General features: G+C 49.1%; 1 protein-coding gene across 4 annotated transcripts in view; it reads left to right on the top strand.

The window, feature by feature from the left end:
* The window catches only part of STK11 (serine/threonine kinase 11), a 125,717-nt gene that overhangs the window by 95,460 nt on the left and 4,044 nt on the right, over window positions 1–26,213 (top strand). For all 4 annotated transcript variants that reach the window (XM_063914349.1, XM_063914351.1, XM_063914350.1 and 1 more), the window contains exon 8: window positions 25,168–25,355. In XM_063914349.1, the coding sequence (XP_063770419.1) occupies window positions 25,168–25,355 (188 nt within the window). The remainder of the gene's footprint in view (window positions 1–25,167; window positions 25,356–26,213) is intronic.

Here is a 26,213-nt window from a genome sequence, read left to right as displayed (position 1 = left end):
CAGGGAGGAGGTAAGTGGTCCCCTCGACGGGACCCGCTGTAAATAGCGATCCCGCGCGGCCGGTGGGCGCTGGCGTGGACCCTGTGGTAGTATAGGGCCCCCACTACACCACCAGGGCATGAGCACAGGTCGGTTTTCATTAAGCTCCCAGTACCCGGTGGTGAAGTCCAGCAGGGGGATAAGGCTTTGACCTGTGGCCCCTCCCCCAGCCCCAGGGCGCCATTTAGAGTAAATGTTCCCGCCCTGGAGCTGCCTCTCATTCACACACTCTCTCTCTCTCTCTCTCTCTCTCTCTCTATCTCTCTCTCTCTCTCTCTCTCTCTCTCTCAGCGTTTGGGTGCCATTATAGCAAGCTGAGCTGATCCTGGGACTGTTTGGGCAAATCCTCCTCTGTAAAGCCGCCTGCCTGTCAGCGCTGCGCATTTTACAGGACACTTAAGTATTCTACATGTCTGCTGACAGTGTTAGTTAAGAAAAAGTGCATTTAGTCAGGGTTTAGTACAAGTACCCTGTGATATACATCCAGTCTTAAAGGCCAATATACACGGGAGAGATGTGTGCTGAGCGAACCGCTCAGCACACATCTCTCCTGCCGCTCAGCACAGCGCGATGTGTGCTGAGCGATGCGGAGGACGACGGGGGGCGCTCATTTCACCCAGCGGGTAAAAATGAGCGACGTGCTAGATTGGCCTGCATGCAGGCCAATCTAGCGCTATCGCTGTAGGGTGTACACACGAGTGATCTATGCTTAAAATCTAAGCAATCTAGTCAGATTGCTTAGATTTTAAGCATGGATCTCTCCGTGAGTACCCCCCTTTACTGTGCATTGTTATATCTATTAAGTGTATAGCTATACATGGTACTACTCTGTATTGCTAGTCCAGTGCATTTTTATTGCATGTCATAATTTCTGCATTGTACAAACTGTGACTCTGTGGGTGTGCATATAGCTGCTGTGTGTCCTCCATTTCGTATATCTCACTCAGATTGCTATCCCTATATTCTATAACCTGAGGGAGCTAAGTGTGTCAGGTTTATCATAATATAAGCAGTTCACAGGATATACTCAGTGTGTATTTTTCTCTGTGATTTTTAGTCACCATATACCTCTTGAATCCCCTGTTTGTACTGATACACTACACAGGAGGTTCTTGTTAGGTATTGTGCTGCTAATATTGTACTGTGTTGCCTTGCATTGAGCTTTTGATTGTCAGCTACAAAGGGCAACGGAGCTGGGGCTGATCTCACATCGCGTGGTGTTGACGCTGCAGACACATTTGAGGATAACATAGCAGCTGAGGGTTCAGATTCTGGGGGTTCCTTACCCCCCAGTGGGACTGTAGCAATGGGGGTGCAAAATGACCCACCTTGGGCTACCTTCTCCATGCTATTGAATACGCTGGTAACTAGACTAACACCCCCTATGGGACCACCTGTGCCGGTACAACCGCTTATGGTCCCTGCGGTTATCCCGCCGTGGGCAGATCAACTGTCCAATCAGTTACAGCAATTGAACCAACCACTGACTGCTCAAAAGTCTAACCCTCGCCCGCCTAAGACCAAGGGGTTCTCTAAGCGGACAATTACTTCCTCACAATCCACCAACGTCCCAGACACCTCGTCTTATGAGGACGGCGTTTATACGGACCCCACAGATTCTGATCCTGACGCTTCTGATGGGGAAGTTGTTTCGCTGGTGGATGTTCCTGACTTGTTAGAAGCTATAAGGCTCATTCTTCAGGTTGATGATGACCCGGAGCCTGACGCTGCCCCTAAGAAACCGGACATGTTTAAACGTCAGAAGGTGGTTAAACAAGTTTTACCTCACTCTGAACATTTAGTTGACATACGTCAGGAGTCCTGGGAAAATCCAGGAAAGAAGTTCACACCTCACAAGAAGATGCTGGCTTGCTACCCCCTCGCTGCGGAGCTTAGTAAAAATTGGGATACACCCCTGCCAGTGGATTCGCAAGTGGCGTGGCTGGTAGTATCCTCAGCTCTGCCTGTAACTACAGTCATGTCCTTGAGAGAGCCGACGAACAAGCATATGGAGGGTTGTTTGAAGGCAATCTACACCCTAAACGGTGCGGTGCATAGGCCCACTATTGCAGCGACATGGGCTGCTGAAGCTGTGGAAGCGTGGGCTCAGGAGCTGGAGGCGGAGTTGCCTTCCAATGCTTCTGATCATGCTAGACAATGCCTTTCGTATATTGTTACAGCGTCTCATTACATTAAAGAGGCGGCTTCTGATACCGGTATTCTGGCGGCCAAGGCTTCTACTACGTCCATTTTGGCTCGCTGAATTCTCTGGTTATGGTCCTGGTCTGTGGACATGGACTCTAAGAAAACCCTGGAGGTACTCCCCTTTAAAGGAGACTTTCTTTTCGGGGAAGACCTCAACAAGATAGTGGCTGACTTAGCGTCTGCTAAAACAGCATGTCTTCCTAGTACTGCTCCTTCGGTGCCAAAGGCTAAGAGTACTTACTTTCGCTCCTTTCGTCCTTCAGTACTTCCTTTCGCTCCTTTCGTCCTTTAGGGAAAGCAAAAGGTCAGGCGTACCCAAAACAGATTCGCACTTCCAAACCCAATAAGCCCAAACCCAATAAGCCCAAACCCAAACGGGCCTGGGCTGCCCGTCAGCCTGCTTCCAAAACGGACAAATTTGCTGCATGATGGGTCTCCCTCTGGGGGATCCCAGAGTGGGGGGTCGACTTCTAGGGTTTACCCAGGAATGGTCGAAGACCACTTCCTATGCCTGGGTACAGGAAGTCGTTACTCGAGGTTACGCCGTATCCTTCAAGAATCGTCCCCCTCATCGATTTTGCTTGACAGACGTCCCTTCGGATCAGGTGAAGGCAAAAACTCTTCATTCGGTGGTACAGTCCCTCCTGGACACAGGAGTGGTAGTACAGGTGCATCTGGATCAGAGAGGCAAGGGGTACTATCCACCGCTGTTCCTAGTCCCGAAACCGAATGGATCTTCCCGGCCCATTCTCAACCTCAAGTCCTTGAACAAATTTTGTGAAGGTCTCCAAGTTTCGTATGGAAACTCTTCGCTCTATTGTTCTGGCCTTGGAGCCTGGGGACTGTATGGTCTCACTGGACATATAGGATGCTTACCTGCATATTCCCATTGCAGTGTCGTGTCGCATCAGCAGTACCTGAGGTTTGCGGTTGGCAACCTCCATTACCAATTTCGGGCATTACCTTTTGGTTTGACCACGGCTCCGCGAGTCTTCACCAAGGTCATGGCGGCTGTACTCCGCCGTCAAGGGGTCAGGATCCTACCGTACTTGGACGATTTGTTGATCCTGGCCAATTCCCCAGAGATTCTCCTACGCCATCTGGATCTGACTATCCAGTTTCTGCAAGTCCACGGGTGGCTCATCAACTGGAAGAAATCCTTCCTGATCCCTGCTCAGAGCATGGTGCACCTGGGGTCGTTATTGGACACTCACAACCAGCGGTTGTTCTTGTCTCAGGAGAAAGTCCTGAAGCTTCAGGACAGGATTTGATGCTTCCTATCGGCAATGCAAGTGCTAGGTCTCATGGTGTCGGCTTATGACATGGTGGAGTATGCTCAATTCCATTCCCGCCCTCTCCAGAGGCTGATTCTTGCCAAGTGGGACAGCCTGCCTCACCGGATCAGGTCTCAAATTATCTCATCGTCTCCGGAGGTCTGTCTGTCACTGAGCTGGTGGCTTCAGGACCAACGATTGAGCAGGGGTCGTCCCTTCTGGATCTCCAACTGGGTCCTTCTGACGACGGATGCCAGTCTGAGGGGTTGGGGCGCGGTGTTAGAGCAACACTCCCTTCAGGGTCGGTGGACCAAGGAGGAGTCTCTCCTCCCGATAAACATTCTGGAATTGCGGGCAGTGTTCAATGTGTTGATAATGGCCCAGCATCTAATACAAAACAGACCTGTTCAAGTACAGTCGGACAACGCCACCACGGTGGCGTACATCAATCGTCAAGGCGGCACTCAAAGCCGCATGGCAATGAGGGAAGTATCACGGATTCTTCAGTGGGCGGAACGCCATCTGCCAGCCATATCGGCAGTGTTAATTCCAGGGGTCCTAAACGGGGAAGCGGACTTTCTCAGTCGTCAGGAAGTACACGCCGGAGAGTGGGGCCTTCCAGATGTGGACCTGATGGCATCTCTACACAATCACAAGGTTCCGGTCTTCGGAGCAAGGACAAGGGATCCTCAAGCATACGTGCCATACGTGTTCCCTCCGGTATCACTCCTGCCCAGAGTAATAAGGAAGTTCAAGCAAGAAAGAGGAATCCTACTTCTGATCGCTCCAGCGTGGCCCAGACGGCATTGGTTCTCAGACCTTCAGGGTCTCTCGATAGAGCGTCCCCTTCTACTTCCGCAGCGCCCAGATCTCCTCGTTCAGGGCCCCTGTGTATATCAGGATATAGCCCGATTGGCTTTGATGCCGTGGCTCTTGAAGCTTCCCTCTGAGGGCCAAAGGATTTTCTGAGGCGGTCATTCAAACCATGTTGAAGGCTCGGAAACCGGCTTCTGCTCGGATTTATCATAGGGTCTGGAATTCTTACTTTGCTTGCATCTAACAATCAAGTTTAGTACGGGCAAACCTTTGGCCTTTCTACACCAAGGCCTGGACTTGGGCCTTCGTCTGGCCTCCATCAAGGTTCATATTTCTGCCTTGTCGGTTTGGTTTCAGAGAAAAATTGTGACTTTACCTGATGTACATAGGTTCACTCAGGGTGTGTTGCGAGATTCAGCCTCCTTATGTCCCGCCGGTGGCTCCTTGGGACTTGTCGTGGTTCTGGAGGCGTTGCAAGGGTCTCAGTTTGAACCTCTTGAATCTGCAGACCTTAAGTGGCTTTCTCTTAAGGTATTGTTTCTGCTGGCTATTGCCTCTGCTAGACGGGTGTCGGATTTGGGTGCCTTGTCTTGTAGGTCACCATATCTGATTTTTCACCGTGATCGGGCGGTTCTTAGAACACGTCCCGGGTATTTTACCTAAGGTGGTGTCTTATTTCAACCTTAATCAGGAGATTGTGGTTCCGGACTTTGCCTCTTTTGATTTATCTTCTAAAGAACGGTCTTTGGATGTGTTACGGACTCTCCGTATCTACGTGAAAAGAACTGCCTCCATCAGGAAGTCGGATTCTCTTTGTTCTGTTTGGTTTTCACAAACGTGGCTGGCCTGCTCACAAGCAGACCTTGGCCTGATGGATTAGAATGGTGATTACACATGCTTATGTACAGGCTGGCCTTCCAGCTCCTGCTACCATCAAGGCCCATTCTACTCGGTCGGTTGGACCTTCTTGGGCGGCCCGCCGTGGTGTGACCCTTGAACAATGGTGCAAGGCGGCTACGTGGTCCTCAGTGACCACGTTCATAAGGTTCTATGCCTTTGATACTTCCGCCTCCCAGGATGCTTCCTTTGGACGCCGGGTTCTTGTGCCCGCTACAGTGCGTCTTTCCCCCCTTCCCCATAAAGAACTGCTTTAGGACATCCCCAATGTCATTCCCTGTGGAGCCCAGTGTACACCGCAGCAGAAAACGAGATTTATGGTAAGAACTTACCGTTGTTAAATCTCTTTCTGCGAGGTACACTGTGTTCCACAGGGCGCCCACCCTGACGCACTTAGCTTCTTTGGGTTGGTATGGCATTAGCCGCTGACACTTTCTCCTGTCGTGAGAGTGTGGTATATGTGGCTACTAACAGTTGTCGTCTTTTGCCTGCTACTGCATTGGACTGGTTAACAAAAACTGAGCTGCTGTGCACGGAGGCGGGGTTATAGAGGAGGCGGCGCTGCTAGGCATTCTGGGAACAGTCAAAGCTTTGAGCCTGTTGGTGCCTTGGATCAAGATCCTACTCTACACCCCCAATGTCATTCCCTGTGGAGCCCAGTGTACCTCGCAGAAAGAGATTTAACAACGGTAAGTTCTTACCATAAATCTCGTTTTTCTTTCACTTAAGTTTAAATAAATTAGATAAAGGAAATAGCACATCAACATGATATTTTCTCTAACGTCCTAGAGGATGCTGGGACTCCGTAAGGACCATGGGGATAGACGGGCTCCGCAGGAGACATGGGCACTTTAAGAAAGACTTTGGATCTGGGTGTGCACTGGCGCCTCCCTCTATGCCCCTCCTCCAGACCTCAGTTTGATACTGTGCCCAGTGGAGACTGGGTGCATTACAGGGAGCTCTCCTGAGTTTCCTGTAAAGAAAGTATTTTAGTTAGGTTTTTTATGTTCAGGGAGCCTGCTGACAACAGACTCCCTGCATCGAGGGACTGAGGAGAGAGAAACAGACCCACTTCTCTTAGTTTCAGGGCTCTGTTTCTTAGGCTACTGGACACCATTAGCTCCAGAGGGATCGGTACGCAGGTCTCACCCTCGCCGTCCGTCCCAGAGCAGCGCCGCCGTCCTCCTCGCAGAGCCGGAAGATAGAAGCCGGGTGAGTATGAGAGGAAAAGACTTCAGAGGCGGCAGAAGACAGCTTGATCTTCATAGAGGTAACGCACAGCAGTGAAGCTGTGCGCCATTGCTCCCATTCACCTCACACACATCGATCACTATAAGGGTGCAGGGCGCAGGGGGGGCGCCCTGGGCAGCAATATAAACCTCTCCTGTGGCAAATGTACATATATACATGTACAGCTGGGCACTGTACATGTATATAAAGAGCCCCCGCCATGTTTTTAAGAATTTTGAGTGGGACAGAAGCCCGCCGCCGAGGGGCCGGGGCTTCTCCCTCAGCACTCACCAGCGCCATTTTTCTCCACAGCACCGCTGAGAGGAAGCTCCCCGGACTCTCCCCTGCTTGATACCACAGTGAAAGAGGGTTTTAAAGTAGAGGGGGGGCACATAATTGGCGCATATACATACTTGAAAAGCGCTACTGGGTAAATATTCTGTGTTTTTTCCTGGGTCATATAGCGCTGGGGTGTGTGCTGGCTTACTCTCTCTGTCTCCCAAAGGGCCTGGTGGGGAACCTGTCTTCAGAAAAAGAGCTTCCCTGTGTGTGTGTGTGTGTGGTGTGTCGGTACGCGTGTGTCGACATGTCTGAGGTTGAAGGCTCACCTAAGGAGGAGGGGGAGTGTATGAATGTAAGGTCTCCGTCGGCAGCGCCGACACCTGACTGGATGGATATGTGGAATGTTTTAAGTGCTAATGTTAATTTATTGCACAAAAGATTAGACAAAGCTGAAGCTAGGGTACAGTCAGGGAGTCAACCCATGTCTGTCCCAATGTCGCCGGGACCTTCGGGGTCTCAGAAGCGCCCACTATCCCAAATAGTAGACACAGATACTGACACGGGTTCAGACTCCAGTGTCGACTACGATGATGCAAAATTACAGCCAAAAGTGGCTAAATGTATTCGATATATGATTATTGCAATAAAAGATGTTTTGCATATCACAGAGGAACCCCCTGTCCCTGACACGAGGGTACACATGTATAAGGGAAAGAAACCTGAGGTAACCTTTCCCTCCTCACATGAGCTGAACGAATTTTGCAAAAAAGCGTGGGAAACTCCAGACAAAAAACTGCAGATTCCCAAAAGGATTCTTACAGCGTATCCTTTCCCGCCAAAGGACAGAATACGGTCGGAATCCTCCCCTAGGGTAGACAAGGCTTTGACACGCTTATCAAAAAAGATAGCGCTCCCATCCCAAGATACGGCTACCCTCAAGGATCCTGCTGACCGCAAGCAGGAGGTTACCTTGAAGTCCATTTACACACATTCTGGTACGTTACTCAGACCGGCAATTGCGTCGGCCTGGGTTTGTAGTGCTGTAGCAGCATGGACAGATTCCTTATCAGCGGATATTGAGACCCTTGATAAGGATACCATTTTAATGACCCTAGGGCATATAAAAGATGCTGTCTTATATATGAGGGATGCTCAAAGAGACATTAGTTTACTGGGTTCCAGAATAAACGCTATGTCTATTTCTTCTAGGCGAGTCTTATGGACCCGACAGTGGTCAGGTGATGCCGACTCAAAGAGGCATATGGAGTTTTTGTCTAACAAGGGTGAGGAATTGTTTGGAGAGGGCCTCTCGGACCTCGTCTCCACAGCTACGGTAGGTAAATTTAATTTTTTGCCTTATATTCCCTCACAATCTAAGAAAGCGCCTCATTATCAAATGCAGTCCTTTCGTTCAAATAAAAGCAAAAGAGTACGAGGATCGTCCTTTCTTGCCAGAGGTAAGGGCAGAGGGAAAAAGCTGCACAACACAGCTAGTTCACAGGAACAGAAGTCCTCCCTGGCCTCTGCAAAATCCTCCGCATGACGCTGGGGCTCCCCTGAGGGAGTCGGCTCCAGTGGGGGCACGTCTTCGACTTTTCAGCCACATCTGGGTTCACTCACAGGTGGATCCCTGGGCAATAGAAATTGTTTACCAGGGATACAAGCTGGAATTCGAAGAGGTGCCTCCTCGCCGGTTTTTCAAATCGGCGCTACCAACTTCTCCCCTGGAAAGGGAGATAGTGTTACATGCGATTTCACAAATTGTGTCTTCAACAAGTGGTGGTCGAGGTTCCCCTACTTCAAAGAGGGAAGGGGTACTACTTAACTCTGTTTGTGGTCCCGAAACCGGACGGTTCGGTCAGACCCATTTTGAATTTAAAATCCCTGAACCTTTACTTAAAACAGTTCAAATTCAAAATGGAATCGCTCAGAGCGGGCATCGCCAGCCTGGAAGGGGGGGATTTTATGGTATCTCTGGACATAAAGGATGCATACCTGCATGTTCCCATATATCCTCATCAGGCGTACCTGAGATTTGCGGTACAGGATTGTCATTACCAATTTCAGACATTGCCGTTTGGGCTTTCCACGGGCCCGAGAATTTTCACCAAGGTAATGGCGGAAATGATGGTGCTCCTGCGCAAGCAGGGTGTCACAATTATCCCGTACTTGGACGATCTCCTCATAAAAGCGAGATCACGGGAGAAGTTGCTGAACAGCGTATCACTTTCACTGAAGGTGTTACAGTGACACGGCTGGATTCTCAATATTCCAAAGTAACAGCTGAATCCTACGACTCGTCTGCCCTTCTTGGGCATGATTCTGGACACAGACCAGAAAAGGGTTTTTCCTCCGATAGAAATAGCGCAGGAACTCATGACTCTAGTCAAGAACCTGTTGAAGCCAAAACAAGTGTCAGTACATCATTGCACTCAAGTCCTGGGAAAAATGGTGGCGACGTACGAAGCCATTCCCTTCGGCAGGTTCCATGCAAGGACTTTCCAATCGGACCTATTGGACAAATGGTCCGGGTCACATCTGCAAATGCATCAGCGGATCACCCTGTCCCCCAGGGCCAGGGTATCTCTCCTGTGGTGGCTGCTCAGTCCTCACCTTCTAGAGGGCCGCAGGTTCGGCATTCAGGATTGGATCGTGGTGACCACGGACGCGAGCCTCCGAGGTTGGGGAGCAGTCACACAGGGAAGAAATTTCCTAGGCCTTTGGTCAAGTCTAGACTTGTCTTCACATCAACATCCTGGAACTAAGGGCCATATACAACGCCCTACGTCAAGCGGAGACCTTACTTCGCGACCGTCCAGTTCTGATCCAGTCAGACAACGTCACCGCAGTAGCTCATGTAAACCGCCAGGGTGGCACAAGGAGCAGAGTGGCGATGGCGGAAGCCACCAGAATTCTTCGCTGGGTGGAGAATCATGTAAGCGCACTGTCAGCAGTGTTCATTCCGGGAGTGGACAACTGGGAAGCAGACTTCCTCAGCAGACACGACCTGCATCCGGGAGAGTGGGGACTTCATCAGGAAGTCTTCGCACAGATTGCAAGTCGGTGGGAACTGCCCCAAATAGACATGATGGCGTCCCGTCTCAACAAAAAGCTACAAAGGTATTGCGCCAGGTCAAGAGATCCTCAGGCGGTAGCTGTGGATGCTCTAGTGACACCGTGGGTGTTCCAGTCGGTCTATGTATTTCCTCCTCTTCCTCTCCTACCCAAGGTGTTGCGAATAATAAGAAAAAGAGGAGTGCGAACAATACTCATTGTTCCGGATTGGCCACGAAGGACCTGGTATCCGGATCTGCAGAAAATGCTCACAGAAGATCCGTGGCCTCTTCCTCTAAGACAGGACCTGTTGCAACAGAGTCCCTGTCTGTTCCAAGACTTACCGCGGCTGCGTTTGACGGCATGGCTGTTGAACGCCGGATCCTAGTGGAAAAAGGTTTTCCGGATGAGGTCATTCCTACGCTAATAAAGGCTAGGAAGGACGTGACATCTAAACATTATCACCGAATATGGCGAAAATATGTTTCTTGGTGTGAGGCCAGGAATGCTCCTACGGAAGAATTCCATCTAGGCCGTTTTCTTCACTTCCTACAAACTGGAGTGAATTTGGGCCTAAAATTAGGCTCCATTAAAGTTCAGATTTCGGCCTTATCCATTTTCTTTCAAAAGGAATTGGCCTCTCTACCTGAAGTACAGACTTTTGTGAAGGGAGTACTGCATATTCAGCCTCCTTTTGTACCTCCGGTGGCGCCTTGGGACCTTAACGTGGTGTTAAGTTTCCTTAAGTCACATTGGTTTGAACCACTTAGAACAGTGGAGTTGAAATATCTCACTTGGAAGGTGGTCATGTTGTTAGCCTTGGCTTCGGCTAGGCAAATTTCGGAATTAGCGGCTTTATCATATAAAAGCACCTATCTGGTTTTCCATATGGATAGAGCGGAATTGCGGACCCGTCCTCAATTCCTACCTAAGGTGGTCTCATCCTTTCATATGAACCAACCTATTGTCGTGCCTGTGGCTACACGTGACTTGGAGGATTCCGAGTCCCTTGATGTGGTCAGGGCTGTGAAAATTTACGTGGCCAGAACGGCTAGGATAAGAAAAACAGAAGCACTGTTTGTCCTGTATGCAGCCAACAAGGTCGGCGGCCCTGCTTCAAAGCAGACTGTTGCTCGCTGGATCTGTAACCCGATTCAGCAGGCGCATTCTACGGCAGGATTGCCGTTACCAAAATTGGTTAAGGCCCATTCCACTAGGAAGGTGGGCTCGTCTTGGGAGGCTGCCCGAGGGGTCTCGGCACTACAGCTGTGCCGAGCTGCTACTTGGTCGGGGTAAAACACCTTTGCGAAGTTCTATAAGTTTGATACCCTGGCTGAGGAGGACCTTGTGTTTGCTCATTCGGTGCTGCAGAGTCATCCGCACTCTCCCGCCCGTTTGGGAGCTTTGGTATAATCCCGATGGTCCTTACGGAGTCCCCAGCATCCTCTAGGACGTTAGAGAAAATAAGATTTTAAACCTACCGGTAAATCTTTTTCTCGTAGTCCGTAGAGGATGCTGGGAGCCCGTCGCAAGTGCGGACTTCTTCTGCAAGACTTGTATATAGTTTTGCTTACATAAGGGTTATGTTATAGTTTTCATCGGTCTTGGACTGATACTATGTTGTTTTCATACTGTTAACTGGTTAGTATATCACAAGTTATAATATGTTTTGGAATTAGAAGAGGCAGCAGGTATAATTTCGATTTTACAGATATGTCTTATATTTTTGCTACAATTGCGCCAAATAGCCCTTCTAAGAACAGCCAGTCCCGTGAGACTCTGCCAGCATCGGGTATCTTTTTTGCCGTACATGCAACACACTGCAGCTAGGATGCACCAGGAGACTGTGCTCATTAATTTGATGTGCAACATTTGTATATCTGTGTGCGACTGAGTCTCTGAATCTGTATATGAAGTGGTATAATGCAGCAGCCATGGATTTTTTCCATGACAGCTTCTATTGCGCTTCATATACAGACTCTGTCGCGCACAGATATGCAAGTGTCTCCTCTCAAATTAATCAGCACTGCTTCCTAGTCACATTGCTTTGTGACTATGGCATTTTCGGCAAAAAACAACAAGACGCCCGACGCTAGCAGAGGTGCACAGTGCCTGTTGGCTCACTTGCACCAGTCATCTCCCGCTGTGTGGTATATTGAGGCTAAATGTGTGAGAACACGTCTGTAGGTGGTTTCTATGGGGTGCTAATCTGTGCAGCTCACCATTTAGTAGCACAACCCAATAATCCTTTTCTCTGACGTCCTAGTGGATGCTGGGGACTCCGTAAGGACCATGGGGAATAGACTGCTCCGCATGAGACTGGGCACATCTAAAGAAAGATTTAGGTCTATCTGGTGTGCACTGGCTCCTCCCCCTATGACCCTCCTCCAAGCCTCAGTTAGATTTCTGTGCCCGGCCGAGCTGGATGCACACTAGGGGCTCTCCTGAGCTCCTAGAAAGAAAGTATAGTTTAGGTTTTTTATTTTACAGTGAGACCTGCTGGCAACAGGCTCACTGCAGCGAGGGACTAAGGGGAGAAGAAGCGAACATACCTAAGTGGTGGTAGCTTGGGCTTCTTAGGCTACTGGACACCATTAGCTCCAGAGGGATCGCACACAGGACCCGACCTCGTCGTCCGTTCCCGGAGCCGCGCCGCCGTCCCCCTTACAGAGCCAGAAGCAAGAAGGTCCGGAAAATCGGCGGCTGAAGACTTCTGTCTTCTCCAAGGTAGCGCACAGCACTGCAGCTGTGCGCCATTGCTCCTCATGCACACCACACACTTCGGTCACTGATGGGTGCAGGGCGCTGGGGGGGGGGGGCGCCCTGAGCAGCAATATTAACACCTTGGCTGGCAAAACTGACACCATATATAGCCCCAGAGGCTATATAGGTGTAAATTACCCCTGCCAGAATAACACAAAAAGCGGGAGAAAGCCCGCCGAAAAAGGGGCGGAGCCATCTCCCTCAGCACACTGGCGCCATTTCCCTCACAGCTCCGCTGGAGGGATCGCTCCCTGGCTCTCCCCTGCAGTCCTGCACTACAGAAAGGGTAAAAAAGAGAGGGGGGGGCACAAATTTAGGCGCAGTATAATATATATATGCAGCTATAAGGGAAAACACTCTTTATAGGTGATATCCCTGTGGTATATAGCGCTCTGGTGTGTGCTGGCATACTCTCCCTCTGTCTCCCCAAAGGGCTTTGTGGGGTCCTGTCCTCTGTCAGAGCATTCCCTGTGTGTGTGCTGTGTGTCGGTACCGCTGTGTCGACATGTATGATGAGGAAAATGATGTGGAGGCAGAGCTAATGCCTGTAAATGTGTTGTCACCCCCTGAGGTGTCGACACCTGTGTGGATGGACTTATGGAAGGAATTACGTGACAGTGTCAGCTCCTTACATAAAAGGTTTGACGACATAGGACAGCCGGCTACTCAGCTTGTGACTGTTCCAGCGTCTCAAATGTCATCAGGGGCTTTAAAACGCCCGCTACCTCAGATGGCAGACACAGATGTCGACACGGATACCGACTCCAGTGTCGACGACGATGAGACTAGTGTACCCTCCAATAGGTCCACCCGTTACATGATTGAGGCAATGAAAAATGTATTACACATTTCTGATAGTACCCCAGGTACCACAAAAAAAGGGTATTATGTTCGGTGAGAAAAAACTACCAGTAGTTTTTCCTGCATCTGAGGAATTAAATGAGGTGTGTGAGGAAGCCTGGACCTCCCCCGATAAGAAATTGATCATTTCTAAACGGTTATTGGCAGCGTACCCTTTGCCGCCAGAGGATAGGTCACGTTGGGAAACATCCCCTAGGGTAGATAAAGCGCTTACACGTTTATCAAAAGAGGTGGCACTACTGTCTCCGGATACGGTCGCCCTAAAGGATCCTGCTGATAGAAAGCAGGAGGCTACCCTAAAAGCTATATATACACACACGGGCATTATATTGCGACCAGCGATTGCATCAGCATGGATGTGCAGTGCTGCTGCTGCGTGGTCAGATTCCCTGTCGGATAATATTGATACCCTGGATAGGGACACTATTTTGCTGACAGTAGAGCATATAAAAGACGCTGTCTTATACATGCGTGATGCACAGAGGGACATTTGCCGGCTGGCATCAAAAATAAGCGCAATGTCCATTGCCGCCAGAAGGGGGTTATGGACTCGGCAGTGGTCAGGTGATGCCGATTCAAAAAGGCACATGGAAGTTTTGCCTTATAAGGGGGTGGAACTGTTTGGGGATGGTCTTTCAGACCTCGTTTCCACAGCTACGGCTGGGAAATCGACATTTTTGCCACAGGCTACCCCACAGCAAAAGAAGGCACCGTATTATCAAGTACAGTCCTTTCGGCCCCATAAACACAAGAGGGCTCGAGGCGCATCCTTTCTGCCGAGAGGAAAAGGTAGAGGGAAAAAGCTGCAACATACAGCCAGTTCCCAAGAGCAAAAGTCCTCCCCCGCGTCCGGTAAGTCCACAGCATGACGCTGGGGCTTCACAGGCGGATCCGGGTACGGTGGGGGCCCGTCTCAGAAATTTCTGCACACAGTGGGCTCTCTCACAGGTGGATCCCTGGACCCTTCAAGTAGTATCTCAGGGGTAAAGGCTGGAATTCGAGACGTCCCCCCCGCCGTTTTCTAAAATCTGCCTTACCAGCAACTCTGCCAGGGAGGCAGTGTTGGTGGCTATCCAAAAACTGTATTCACAGCAAGTGATTGTCAAGGTACCCCTCCTTCAGCAAGGGAAGGGTTACTATTCCACAATGTTTGTGGTACCGAAACCGGACGGTTCGGTGAGACCCATCTTAAATTTAAAATCCTTGAACACTTATATCAAAAGGTTCAAGTTCAAGATGGAATCGCTCAGGGCGGTTATTGCGAGCCTGGACGAGGGGGATTACATGTCCCCATTTACCCTCCTCACCAGGAGTACCTCAGATTTGTGGTACAGGACTGTCACTATCAGTTCCAGACGCTGCCGTTTGGGTTATCCACGGCACCGAGGGTCTTTACCAAGGTAATGGCCGAAATGATGATACTCCTTCGCAAGAAGGGAATTTTAATTATCCCGTACTTGGACGATCTCCTCATAAAGGCGAGGTCCAAGGAACAGTTGGTAGTGGGGGTAGCACTTTCTCAGCAAGTGCTACAACAGCACGGCTGGATTCTCAATATTCCAAAGTCACAGCTGGTCCCGACGACACGTCTTCTGTTCCTGGGCATGATTCTGAACACAGACCAGAAAAAAGTGTTTCTTCCAGTGGAAAAAGCCGAGGAGTTGTCATCTCTAGTCAGAGACCTCCTAAAACCAGGACAGGTGTCGGTACATCAATGCACACGAGTCCTGGGAAAAATGGTAGCTTCGTACGAAGCAATTCCATTCGGAAGGTTCCACGCAAGGACTTTCCAGTGGGACCTGTTGTACAAATGGTCCGGGTCCCATCTCCAGATGCAACAGCGGATAACCCTGTCTGCAAGGACCAGGGTGTCGCTGCTGTGGTGGCTGCAGAGGGCTCATCTACTAGAGGGCCGCAGATTCGGAATACAGGACTGGGTCCTGGTGACCACGGATGCCAGCCTTCGGGGCTGGGGCGCAGTCACACAGGGAAGAAATTTCCAAGGACTGTGGTCAAATCAGGAGATTTCGCTTCACATAAATATTCTAGAGCTAAGGGCCATTTACAATGCCCTAAGCCAAGCAAGGCCCCTGCTTCAGAACCAGCCGGTACTGATCCAATCAGACAACATCACGGCGGTCGCCCATGTAAACAGACAGGGCGGCACAAGAAGCAGGAGGGCAATGGCAGAAGCCACAGATATTGCGCCAGGTCAAGGGACCCTCAGGCGATCGCTGTGGACGCTCTGGTAGCACCGTGGGTGTACCAGTCGGTTTATGTGTTTCCTCCCATGCCTCTCATTCCCAAGGTACTGAGAATAATACGAAGGCGAGGAGTGAAAACTATACTCGTGGTTCCGGATTGGCCAAGAAGAGCGTGGTACCCGGAACTTCAAGAGATGCTTTCAGAGGACCCTTGGCCTCTGCCGCTCAGACAGGACCTGCTGCAGCAGGGGCCCTGTCTGTTCCAAGACTTACCGCGGCTACGTTTGACGGCATGGCGGTTGAACACCGGATCCTGAAGGAAAAGGGCATTCCGGAGGAAGTCATCCCTACCCTCATCAAAGCCAGGAAGGATGTCACCGCAAAACATTATCACCGCATTTGGCGGAAATATGTTGCTTGGTGTGAGGCCAGGAAGGCCCCAACGGAGGAATTTCAACTGGGTCGATTCCTGCATTTCCTGCAAGCAGGGGTGACGTTGGGCCTCAAATTGGGGTCCATTGAGGTCCAGATTTCGGCCCTGTCGATTTTCTTCCAGAAAGAACTGGCTTCACTGCCTGAAGTTCAGACTTTTGTCAAAGGAGTTCTGCGTATTCAGCCTCCTTTTGTGCCCCCAGTGGCACCTTGGGATCTCAATGTGGTTTTGGAGTTCCTGAAATCACATTGGTGTGAACCACTTAAGACTGTGGATTTGAAATATCTCACGTGGAAAGTGGTCATGCTGTTGGCCCTGGCTTCGGCCAGGCGTGTGTCAGAATTGACGGCATTGTCCTATAAAAGCCCTTATCTGATTTTCCATATGGATAGGGCAGAGTTGAGGACTCGTCCTCAGTTTCTCCCGAAGGTGGTATCAGCGTTTCACTTGAACCAGCCTATTGTGGTGCCTGCGGCTACTAGGAACTTGGAGGATTCCAAGTTATTGGACGTAGTCAGGGCCCTGAAAATTTATGTTTCCAGGACGGCTGGAGTCGGGAAAACTGACTCGCTGTTTATCCTGTATGCACCCAACAAACTGGGTGCTCCTGCTTCTAAGCAGACTATCGCGCGCTGGATTTGTAGCACTACTGGCTGAGGAGGACCTGGAGTTCTCTCATTCGGTGTTGCAGAGTCATCCGCACTCTCCCGCCCGTTTGGGAGCTTTGGTATAATCCCCATGGTCCTTACGGAGTCCCCAGCATCCACTAGGACGTCAGAGAAAATAAGAATTTACTCACCGGTAATTCTATTTCTCGTAGTCCGTAGTGGATGCTGGGCGCCCATCCCAAGTGCGGATTGTCTGCAATACTTGTAAATAGTTATTGTTACACAAATCGGGTTGTTATTGCGAGCCATCTGTTCAGAGGCTCCGTTGTTATCATACTGTTAACCGGGGTTCCTATCACGAGTTATACGGTATGATTGGTGTGGCTGGTATGAGTCTTACCCGGGATTCAAAATCCTTCCTTATTGTGTCAGCTCTTCCGGGCACAGTGTCCTAACTGAGGCTTGGAGGAGGGTCATAGGGGAGGAGCCAGTGCACACCAGATAGAACTAAATCTTTCTTTAGATGTGCCCAGTCTCCTGCGGAGCCGTCTATTCCCCATGGTCCTTACGGAGTCCCCAGCATCCACTACGGACTACGAGAAATAGAATTACGGTGAGTAAATTCTAATTTTGTCCTTTCTCTGAACTGTTGTGACACACATTGAGGCGTTATTGACCTTTCACAGTACAATAACATTGGTTCATGGCCTACTGACAAGTTGTGAGATGACACTGTGACTAAGTTGCAGACCCAAGCTCCTGAGTTTCTTGACTGCCTGCACAGATGGAGAAAAATAAGAATTTACTTACCGATAATTCTATTTCTCATAGTCCGTAGTGGATGCTGGGGACTCCGAAAGGACCATGGGGAATAGCGGCTCCGCAGGAGACTGGGCACAAAGTAAAAGCTTTAGGACTAGCTGGTGTGCACTGGCTCCTCCCCCTATGACCCTCCTCCAAGCCTCAGTTAGGATACTGTGCCCGGACGAGCGTACACAATAAGGAAGGATTTTGAATCCCGGGTAAGACTCATTACCAGCCACACCAATCACACCGTACAACTTGTGATCTGAACCCAGTTAACAGCATGATAACAGAAGGAGCCTCTGAAAAGATGGCTCACAACAACAATAACCCGATTTTTGTAACAATAACTATGTACAAGTAATGCAGACAATCCGCACTTGGGATGGGCGCCCAGCATCCACTACGGACTATGAGAAATAGAATTATCGGTAAGTAAATTCTTATTTTCTCTAACGTCCTAGTGGATGCTGGGGACTCCGAAAGGACCATGGGGATTATACCAAAGCTCCCAAACGGGCGGGAGAGTGCGGATGACTCTGCAGCACCGAATGAGAGAACTCCAGGTCCTCCTCAGCCAGGGTATCAAATTTGTAGAATTTAGCAAACGTGTTTGCCCCTGACCAAGTAGCTGCTCGGCAAAGTTGTAAAGCCGAGACCCCTCGGGCAGCCGCCCAAGATGAGCCCACTTTCCGTGTGGAATGGGCTTTTACAGATTTTGGCTGTGGCAGGCCTGCCACAGAATGTGCAAGCTGAATTGTAATGCAAATCCAACGAGCAATCGTCTGCTTAGAAGCAGGAGCACCCAGCTTGTTGGGTGCATACAGGATAAACAGCGAGTCAGATTTTCTGACTCCAGCCGTCCTGGAAACATATATTTTCAGGGCCCTGACTACGTCCAGCAATTTGGAATCCTCCAAGTCCCTAGTAGCCGCAGGCACCACAATAGGTTGGTTTAAGTGAAATGCTGAAAACACCTTAGGGAGAAATTGAGGACGAGTCCTCAATTCCGCCCTGTCCGAATGGAAAATCAGATAAGGGCTTTTACAGGATAAAGCCGCCAATTCTGACACGCGCCTGGCCCAGGCCAGGGCCAACAGCATGACCACTTTCCATGTGAGATATTTTAACTCCACAGATTTAAGTGGTTCAAACCAATGTGACTTTTGGAATCCAAAAAAAAAAAAAACTACATTGAGATCCCAAGTGCCACTGGAGGCACAAAAGGAGGCTGTATATGCAGTACCCCTTTTACAAACGTCTGAACTTCAGGGACTGAAGCTAGTTCTTTTTGGAAGAAAATTGACAGGGCCGAAATTTGAACCTTAATGGACCCCAATTTCAGGCCCATAGACACTCCTGTTTGCAGGAAATGTAGGAATCGACCCAGTCGAATTTCCACCGTCGGGCCTTACTGGCCTCGCACCACGCAACATATTTTCGCCAATTGCGGTGATAATGTTTTTGCGGTTACATCCTTCCTGGCTTTGATCAGGATAGGGATGACTTCATCCGGAATGCCCTTTTTCCTTCAGGATCCGGCGTTCAACCGCCATGCCGTCAAACGCAGCCGCGGTAAGTCTTGGAACAGACAGGGTCCTTGCTGGAGCAGGTCCCTTCTTAGAGGTAGAGGCCACGGATCCTCCGTGAGCATCTCTTGAAGTTCCGGTTACCAAGTCCTTCTTGGCCAATCCGGAGCCACGAATATAGTGCTTACTCCTCACCATCTTATCAATCTCAGTACCTTGGGTATGAGAGGCAGAGGAGGAAACACATACCCTGACTGGTACACCCACGGTGTTACCAGAGCGTCTACAGCTATTGCCTGAGGGTCCCTGGACCTGGCGCAATACCTGTCGAGTTTTTCCCAACGGTTTATAATCCTGTGGAAGACTTCTGGGTGAAGTCCCCACTCTCCCCGGGTGGAGGTCGTGCTGAGGAAGTCTGCTTCCCAGTTGTCCACTCCCGAAATGAATACTGCTGACAGTGCTATCCCATGATTTTCCGCCCAGCGAAGAATCCTTGCAGCTTCTGTCATTGCCCTTCTGCTTCTTGTGCCACCCTGTCTGTTTACGTGGGTGACTGCCGTGATGTTGTCCGACTGGATCAACACCAGCTGTCCTTGAAGCAAAGGTCTTGCTAAGCTTAGAGCATTGTAAATGTCCCTTAGCTTCAGGATATTTATGTGAAGCGATGTCTCCAGGCTTGACCATAAGTCCTGGATATTCCTTCCCTGTGTGACTGCTCCCCAGCCTCGCAGGCTGGCATCCGTGGTTACCAGGACCCAGTCCTGAATGCCGAATCTGCGGCCCTCTAGAAGATGAGCACTCTGCAACCACCACAGGAGGGACACCCTTGTCCTTGGTGACAGGGTTATCCGCTGATGCATCTGAAGATGCGACCCGGACCATTTGTCCAGCAGGTCCCACTGGAAAGTTCTTGCGTGGAATCTGCCAAATGGGATTGCTTCGTAGGAAGCCCCCATTTTACCCAGAACCCTTGTGCATTGATGCACTGAGACTTGGCTCGGTTTGAGGAGGTTCCTGACTAGCTCGGATAACTCCCTGGCTTTCTCCTCCGGGAGAAACACCTTTTTCTGGACTGTGTCCAGGATCATCCCTAGGAACAGAAGACACGTCGACGGAACCAGCTGCGATTTTGGAATATTGAGAATCCAATCGTGCTGCCGCAACACTATCTGAGATAGTGCTACACTGACCTCCAACTGTTCCCTGGATCTTACCCTTATCAGGGAATCGTCCAAGTAAGGGATAACTAAAATACCCTTCCTTCGAAGGAACATCATCATTTCGGCCATTACCTTGGTAAAGACCCGGGGTGCCGTGGACCATCCCTACGGCAGCGTCTGAACTGATAGTGACAGTTCTGTACCATAAACCTGAGGTACCCTTGGTGAGAAGGGTAAATTTTGACATGAAGGTAAGCATCCTTGATGTCCCGGGACATCATGTAGTCCCCTTCTTCCAGGTTCGCAATCACTGCTCTGAGTGACTCAATCTTGAATTTGAACCTCTGTATGTAAGTGTTCAAAGATTTTAGATTTTAGAATCGGTCTCACCGAGCCGTCTGGCTTCGGTACCACAATAGTGTGGAATAATACCCCGTTCCCTGTTGCAGGAGGGGTACCTTGATTATCACCTGCTGGGAATACAGCTTGTGAATGGCTTCCAAAACTGCCTCCCTGTCAGAGGGAGACGTCGGTAAAGTCGACTTTTGGAAACGGCGAGGGGGAGACGTCTCGAATTCCAATATGTACCCCTGAGATATTACCTGAAGGATCCAGGGGTCTACTTGCGAGTGAGCCCACTGCGCACTGAAATTCATTGAGAACGGGCCCCCACCGTGCCTGAGCTTGTAAAGCCCTAGCGTCATACTGAGGGCTTGGCAGAGGCTGGAAAGGGTTTCTGTTCCTGGGAACTGGCTGATCTCTGCAGCCTTTTTCCTCTCCCTCTGTCACGAGCAGAAAAGAGGAACCTTTTGTCCGCTTGCCAACAAAGGACTGCGCCTGATAATACGGCGTCTTATTTTGAGAGGCGACCTGGGGTACAAACGTGGATTTCCCAGCTGTTGCCGTGGCCACCAGGTCTAAAAGACCGACCCCAAATGTCCCCTTTCAAAGGCAATACTTCCAAATGACGTTTGGAATCCGCATCACCTGACCATTTTACTGGTAGAATTGGACAACGCACTTATACTTGATGCCAGTCGGCAATTATTCCGCTGTGCATCATGCATATATAGAAATGCATCTCTTAAATGCTCTATAGGCAATAATATACTATCCTTATCTAGGATATCAATATTTCCAGTCAGGGAATCCGACCATGCCAACCCAGCACTGCACCTCCAGGCTGAGGCGATAGCTGGTCGCAGTATAACACCAGTATGTGTGTAAATACCTTTTTTTGGATACCCTCCTGCTTTCTATCAGCAGGATCCTTAAGGGCGGAAATCTGATGAGAGGGTAGAGCCCTTGTTCTTACAAGCGTGTGAGCGTCTTATCCCCCCTAGGGGGTGTTTCCCAATGCATCCTAACCTCTGGCGGGAAAGGGTATGCAGCCAATACTTTTTAAGAAATTATTAATTGTTATCGGGGGGAAACCCACGCATCATCACACATTTTATTTCTCAGATTCAGGAAAACTACAGGTAGTTTTTCCCTCACCGAACATAATACCCCTTTTTTTGGTGGTACTCGTATTATCAGAAATGTATAAAACATTTTCCATTGTCTCAATCATGTAACGTGTGGCCCTACTGGAAATCACGGTTGTCTCTTCACCGTCGACACAGGAGTCAGTATCCGTGTCGGCGTCTGTATCTGCCATCTGCCTGACGGCCTATGAGACGTCTGGACAGGCACAAGCTGAGTAGCCGGCTGTCTCATGTCAACCACTGTTTTTTTATATAGAGCTGACACTGTCACGTAATTTTCAACAGTACATCCACTCAGGTGTCGACCCCCTAGGGGGTGACATCACTGTTACAGACACTCTGCTCCGCCTCCACATCATTTTCCTCCTCATACATGTCGACACACACGTACCGACACCCAGCACACACACAGGGAATGCTCTGATAGAGGACAGGACCCACTTAGCCCTTTGGGGAGACAGAGGGAGAGTTTGCCAGCACACACCAGAGCGCTATATATGTATAGGGACAACCTTACAATAAGTGTCTATCCCTTATAGCTGCTTATATCTGTTATTTTGCCAAATAAGTGCCCCCCTCTCTTTTTTACCCTGTTTCTGTAGTTGCAGGATGCAGGGGAGATTCTGGGAGCCTTCCTACCAGCGGAGCTGTGTGGGAAAAATGGCGCTGTGTGCTGAGGAGATAGGCCCCGCCCCCTTCACGGCGGGCTCTTCTCCCGCTTTTTACTGGAAAACTGGCAGGGGTTAAATACATCCTTATAGCCCAGGAGCTATATGTGATGTATTTTTCGCCAACTAAGGTAAATTCATTGCTTCCCAGGACGCCCCCCCCCAGCGTCCTGCACCCTCAGTGACCGGAGTGTGAAGTGTGCTGAGAGCAATGGCGCACAGCTGCAGTGCTGTGCACTACCTTATGAAGACAGGAAAGTCTTCTGCCGCCGATTTATGGACCTCTTCTTGCTTCAGCATCTGTAAGGGGGCCGGCGGCGCGGCTCCGGGACCCATCCATGGCTGGGCCTGTGATCGTCCCTCTGGAGCTAATGTCCAGTAGCCTAAGAAACCCAATCCACTCTGCACGCAGGTGAGTTCGTTTCTCTCCCCTAAGTCCCTCGATGCAGTGAGCCTGTTGCCAGCAGGTCTCACTGAAAATAAAAAAACCTATTTAAACTTTTACTCTAAGCAGCTCAGGAGAGCCACCTAGATTGCACCCTTCTCGTTCGGGCACAAAATCTTAACTGAGGCTTGGAGGAGGGTCATAGGGGGAGGAGCCAGTGCACACCAGCTAGTCCTAAAGCTTTTACTTTGTGCCCAGTCTCCTGCGGAGCCGCTATTCCCCATGGTCCTTTCGGAGTCCCCAGCATCCACTAGGACGTTAGAGAAACTATGTCTAGTATATGCAATCCCCTGTGTTTGGCACAATTAAGCAGGGTTTAGAGTCCTTTTTAAAGATATGTGAAAGTTTAAGCTGGGTACACACTATATGAGTTATCATACAATATATTGTTCCAATGCAGATTGGGACAATACATTGTATAGTGTGTATCCCCAATCTGTAGCTCCCGGACTTCGGTCATTGAGTTGTCCCATTGGATGTACTACATGTCCACTGGGAAGATTATACACCGGTCGCGATGTAATTAACATGCAGCCTGTAAAGCCCTGTACACCCAGGGAGATGTGTGCTGAGCGATCTAGCACAGACCGCTGGGCACACATCTCTCTCCCTGCTCAGCACACAGCGTGATGTGTGGTGAGCGAAGGGGGGACGGGGACGCTCACTTCACAGAGCAGTGAAGTGAGCGATGTACTAGATTTGGCATTCCATGCTTGCCAAATCTAGAGTCAGTGATAGTGACGCACGTGTACCCCCCTTAAGAATACATTGCACCATTGTACAATGGATCATTTGGTGTGTATGGCAGATGTAATGTATCATTACATCCCATTGTTGAGTCGCACAGTTGCATGGTGTGTATCTGGCTTATGTAGCTTTTCTTTCTTTTCCACTGCTGGGCTGCACTCTTGCTTGCGTTTTACATTTCGTGTTCTGTATTCCTATTCTCTGTCCTGTTCTTTCTCTATAGGTGCTTTTTTATTCGCATATGTGCACTTTGCTTTTTTGTATGCAGTTTGTGTTAATTTGCATATACTACTCACTAATTCCTAGGAGCCATTTATCCCAATCTAAATTCTCCACCACCATTCACAAACTAATACACATTAAAGTGCTGTGTGTTTTGAACGATGCATGCAGCTTCCTGGCCTGGTAGGCTTGTGGGTACTACAGTGGGGACAGGGATTGTGTATGAGCTCAGCCTGCACTGCATGCATAAAGCACAGAATCATGCCCTGTATCTTTCCTTTCTTTTGTCATAATTACTACCACCATTCTGTCCCCATCAGCCTACAACATTCAAACACAGACACTATTCTGTATCCTATTCTTTCACCAATTATATATGTGCTTTTGGCCCATTTGGTAAGATTTCTATTCTGCTTACCCTTATGTACATTATTTTTTATGATCACTTTATAATCAAATTCTCCTTAGATCTTAAATCACCTTCCACTGCAGCCTCTACTCTCTATCATTCCCCCCTCCCTTAGTGACAGAGTGGATAAGACACTGTATGACTCATCTACTGAGTGTGGAGAGATGTGCAGAGTAACAGCACCCCCGCCCCTTCCTTCCCCAGTCCTCAGCTGGTTGCCACAGCAACTGGGTCACCTCTCTCTATATGTGCTACACTCCATCAGAGAGAGGATGAGCAGAAACAGGAATGGGAAATTCTAGACTAGCTCTCAGAATCCATGCCTACACTGGATATAGATATAGATATAGATATAGATATATATATATATATATATATAATATAATTTTTTTACAAGTATTGCAGCAGGAAAAGTAAAGCAAGAAAGCAGCATGTCCTACCTTGCTGGTTATATAAGTGTGACTGTTATCATATGGGGCAGATTTAGAAAGTTGTTATATTTTTGTTATCACTCCTTGCTAATCATAAATGGTGTTCCAGCCAATCATCTCCCAACTGTCATGAAATGACAGGAGCTGATAGGTTGGGGTAATATTTAAGATTAGTAACGAGTGATAGCGGGTATTATTATTATCCTTTATTTATATGGCGCCACAAGGGTTCCGCAGCGCCCAATTACAGAGTACATAAATAATCAAACAGGAAAACAGCAACTTACAGTTGATGACAGTATAGGACAAGTACAGGGTAAATAAACATAGTTACATCAGCAGATGACACTGGAATAAGTATCAGGTGGCATAAAACTGCTGGATTTGGTGCAGTTGAAGATTATTAAAGTAAGAAAGGATAAGCACATGAGGGAAGAGGGTATATAACTTGTTAAATCTGCCCTTATGTATGGAAGATATGTAAAGAATGTAATCATTGGTTTTAATTACAAAATGTGGTTATTCATACACGTATACTGTCCATCTGCAACACACTGCCCAAGTCTTTGTTCAAAAGGTGCTTTGCTCCTTTCCTGCAGCTGGTTTCGGAAGAAGCACCCACAGATGGACCCTATTGTACCCATACCCCCTAGCTCAGAAACCAAGGACCGCTGGAGAAGCCTGACAGTTGTGCCTTACTTAGAGGATCTGCACGGGTATAGTGAGGATGAAGATCTGTGTGACTTGGAGGATGAAATAATCTACACACAGGACTTCACAGTTCCAGGTAAAGCGTGCTTTCATTCCACTCTGACTACTGCATTCTGCGTTATTGCTGCGTGCTGGTAGGTCATTTAGGTGTAACCATTTTATTTGAGAATAACTCATTATAGAAGGAATAAGGGGCAGTTTGGGGCACGCTTTTAAGCTGGGTTCACTTGAGACAATTTTTTAAATGATTTGCCCGATTCTGAGTGATTGAAACGACAAATTGTTAAAATCCATCCATTGTGTGCCCACTATGTCGCTGACGATGCGCACTCCTGTGGGTTGTCAACGACATTGTCCGTCGGACCTGCATGCAGCTCAATTTAGCAACATGCTGCCCACGCTCCGCCCCCACCACAGTTGCTCTGTCGCTGCTGACATCAACAAGTGTGTATGCACTTGCCGATGTCGTGCTGGATACACATCATCTAATGTGTACCCAGCTTTACTTACAAATCTGGAATAGTCACTAGGAAAACTATCCCCATACATAATGTATATCTGTTGTATTGGGGAGCATGTACCCACTTGTGTAGTTCTTTAGACATGTATACAGTCATGCTGAAGTGTGGCATGCATGCGGTATGATTTTGCTGTTCTGACACTGAATGGCATGGTGCACTGGAACTACAGCAGGCTCTCAGATTATTTATTCCTACGCCACTGATCCAGCATTGTTCACACTGTAACAAGCGTTAAAATCCATCACATTACTTCATACAGAGTTCTCTGCACTGGTCCTTCCTGCATAATTCCTGCTGATGGATCCTGGACTTTAAAACACATTAGTATAAATAAGGGAGATGTGTTGGGAAAGGCTTCAATGATCCCACAGCCTGCTATGGTTACAGGGCACTATGCATGTGGCCAGCCTGGT

Source organism: Pseudophryne corroboree, chromosome 1 (assembly GCF_028390025.1).
Source record: "Pseudophryne corroboree isolate aPseCor3 chromosome 1, aPseCor3.hap2, whole genome shotgun sequence".
NCBI classification, from domain to species: domain Eukaryota; kingdom Metazoa; phylum Chordata; class Amphibia; order Anura; family Myobatrachidae; genus Pseudophryne; species Pseudophryne corroboree.
This window is presented reverse-complemented; position numbering and strand designations above follow the sequence as displayed.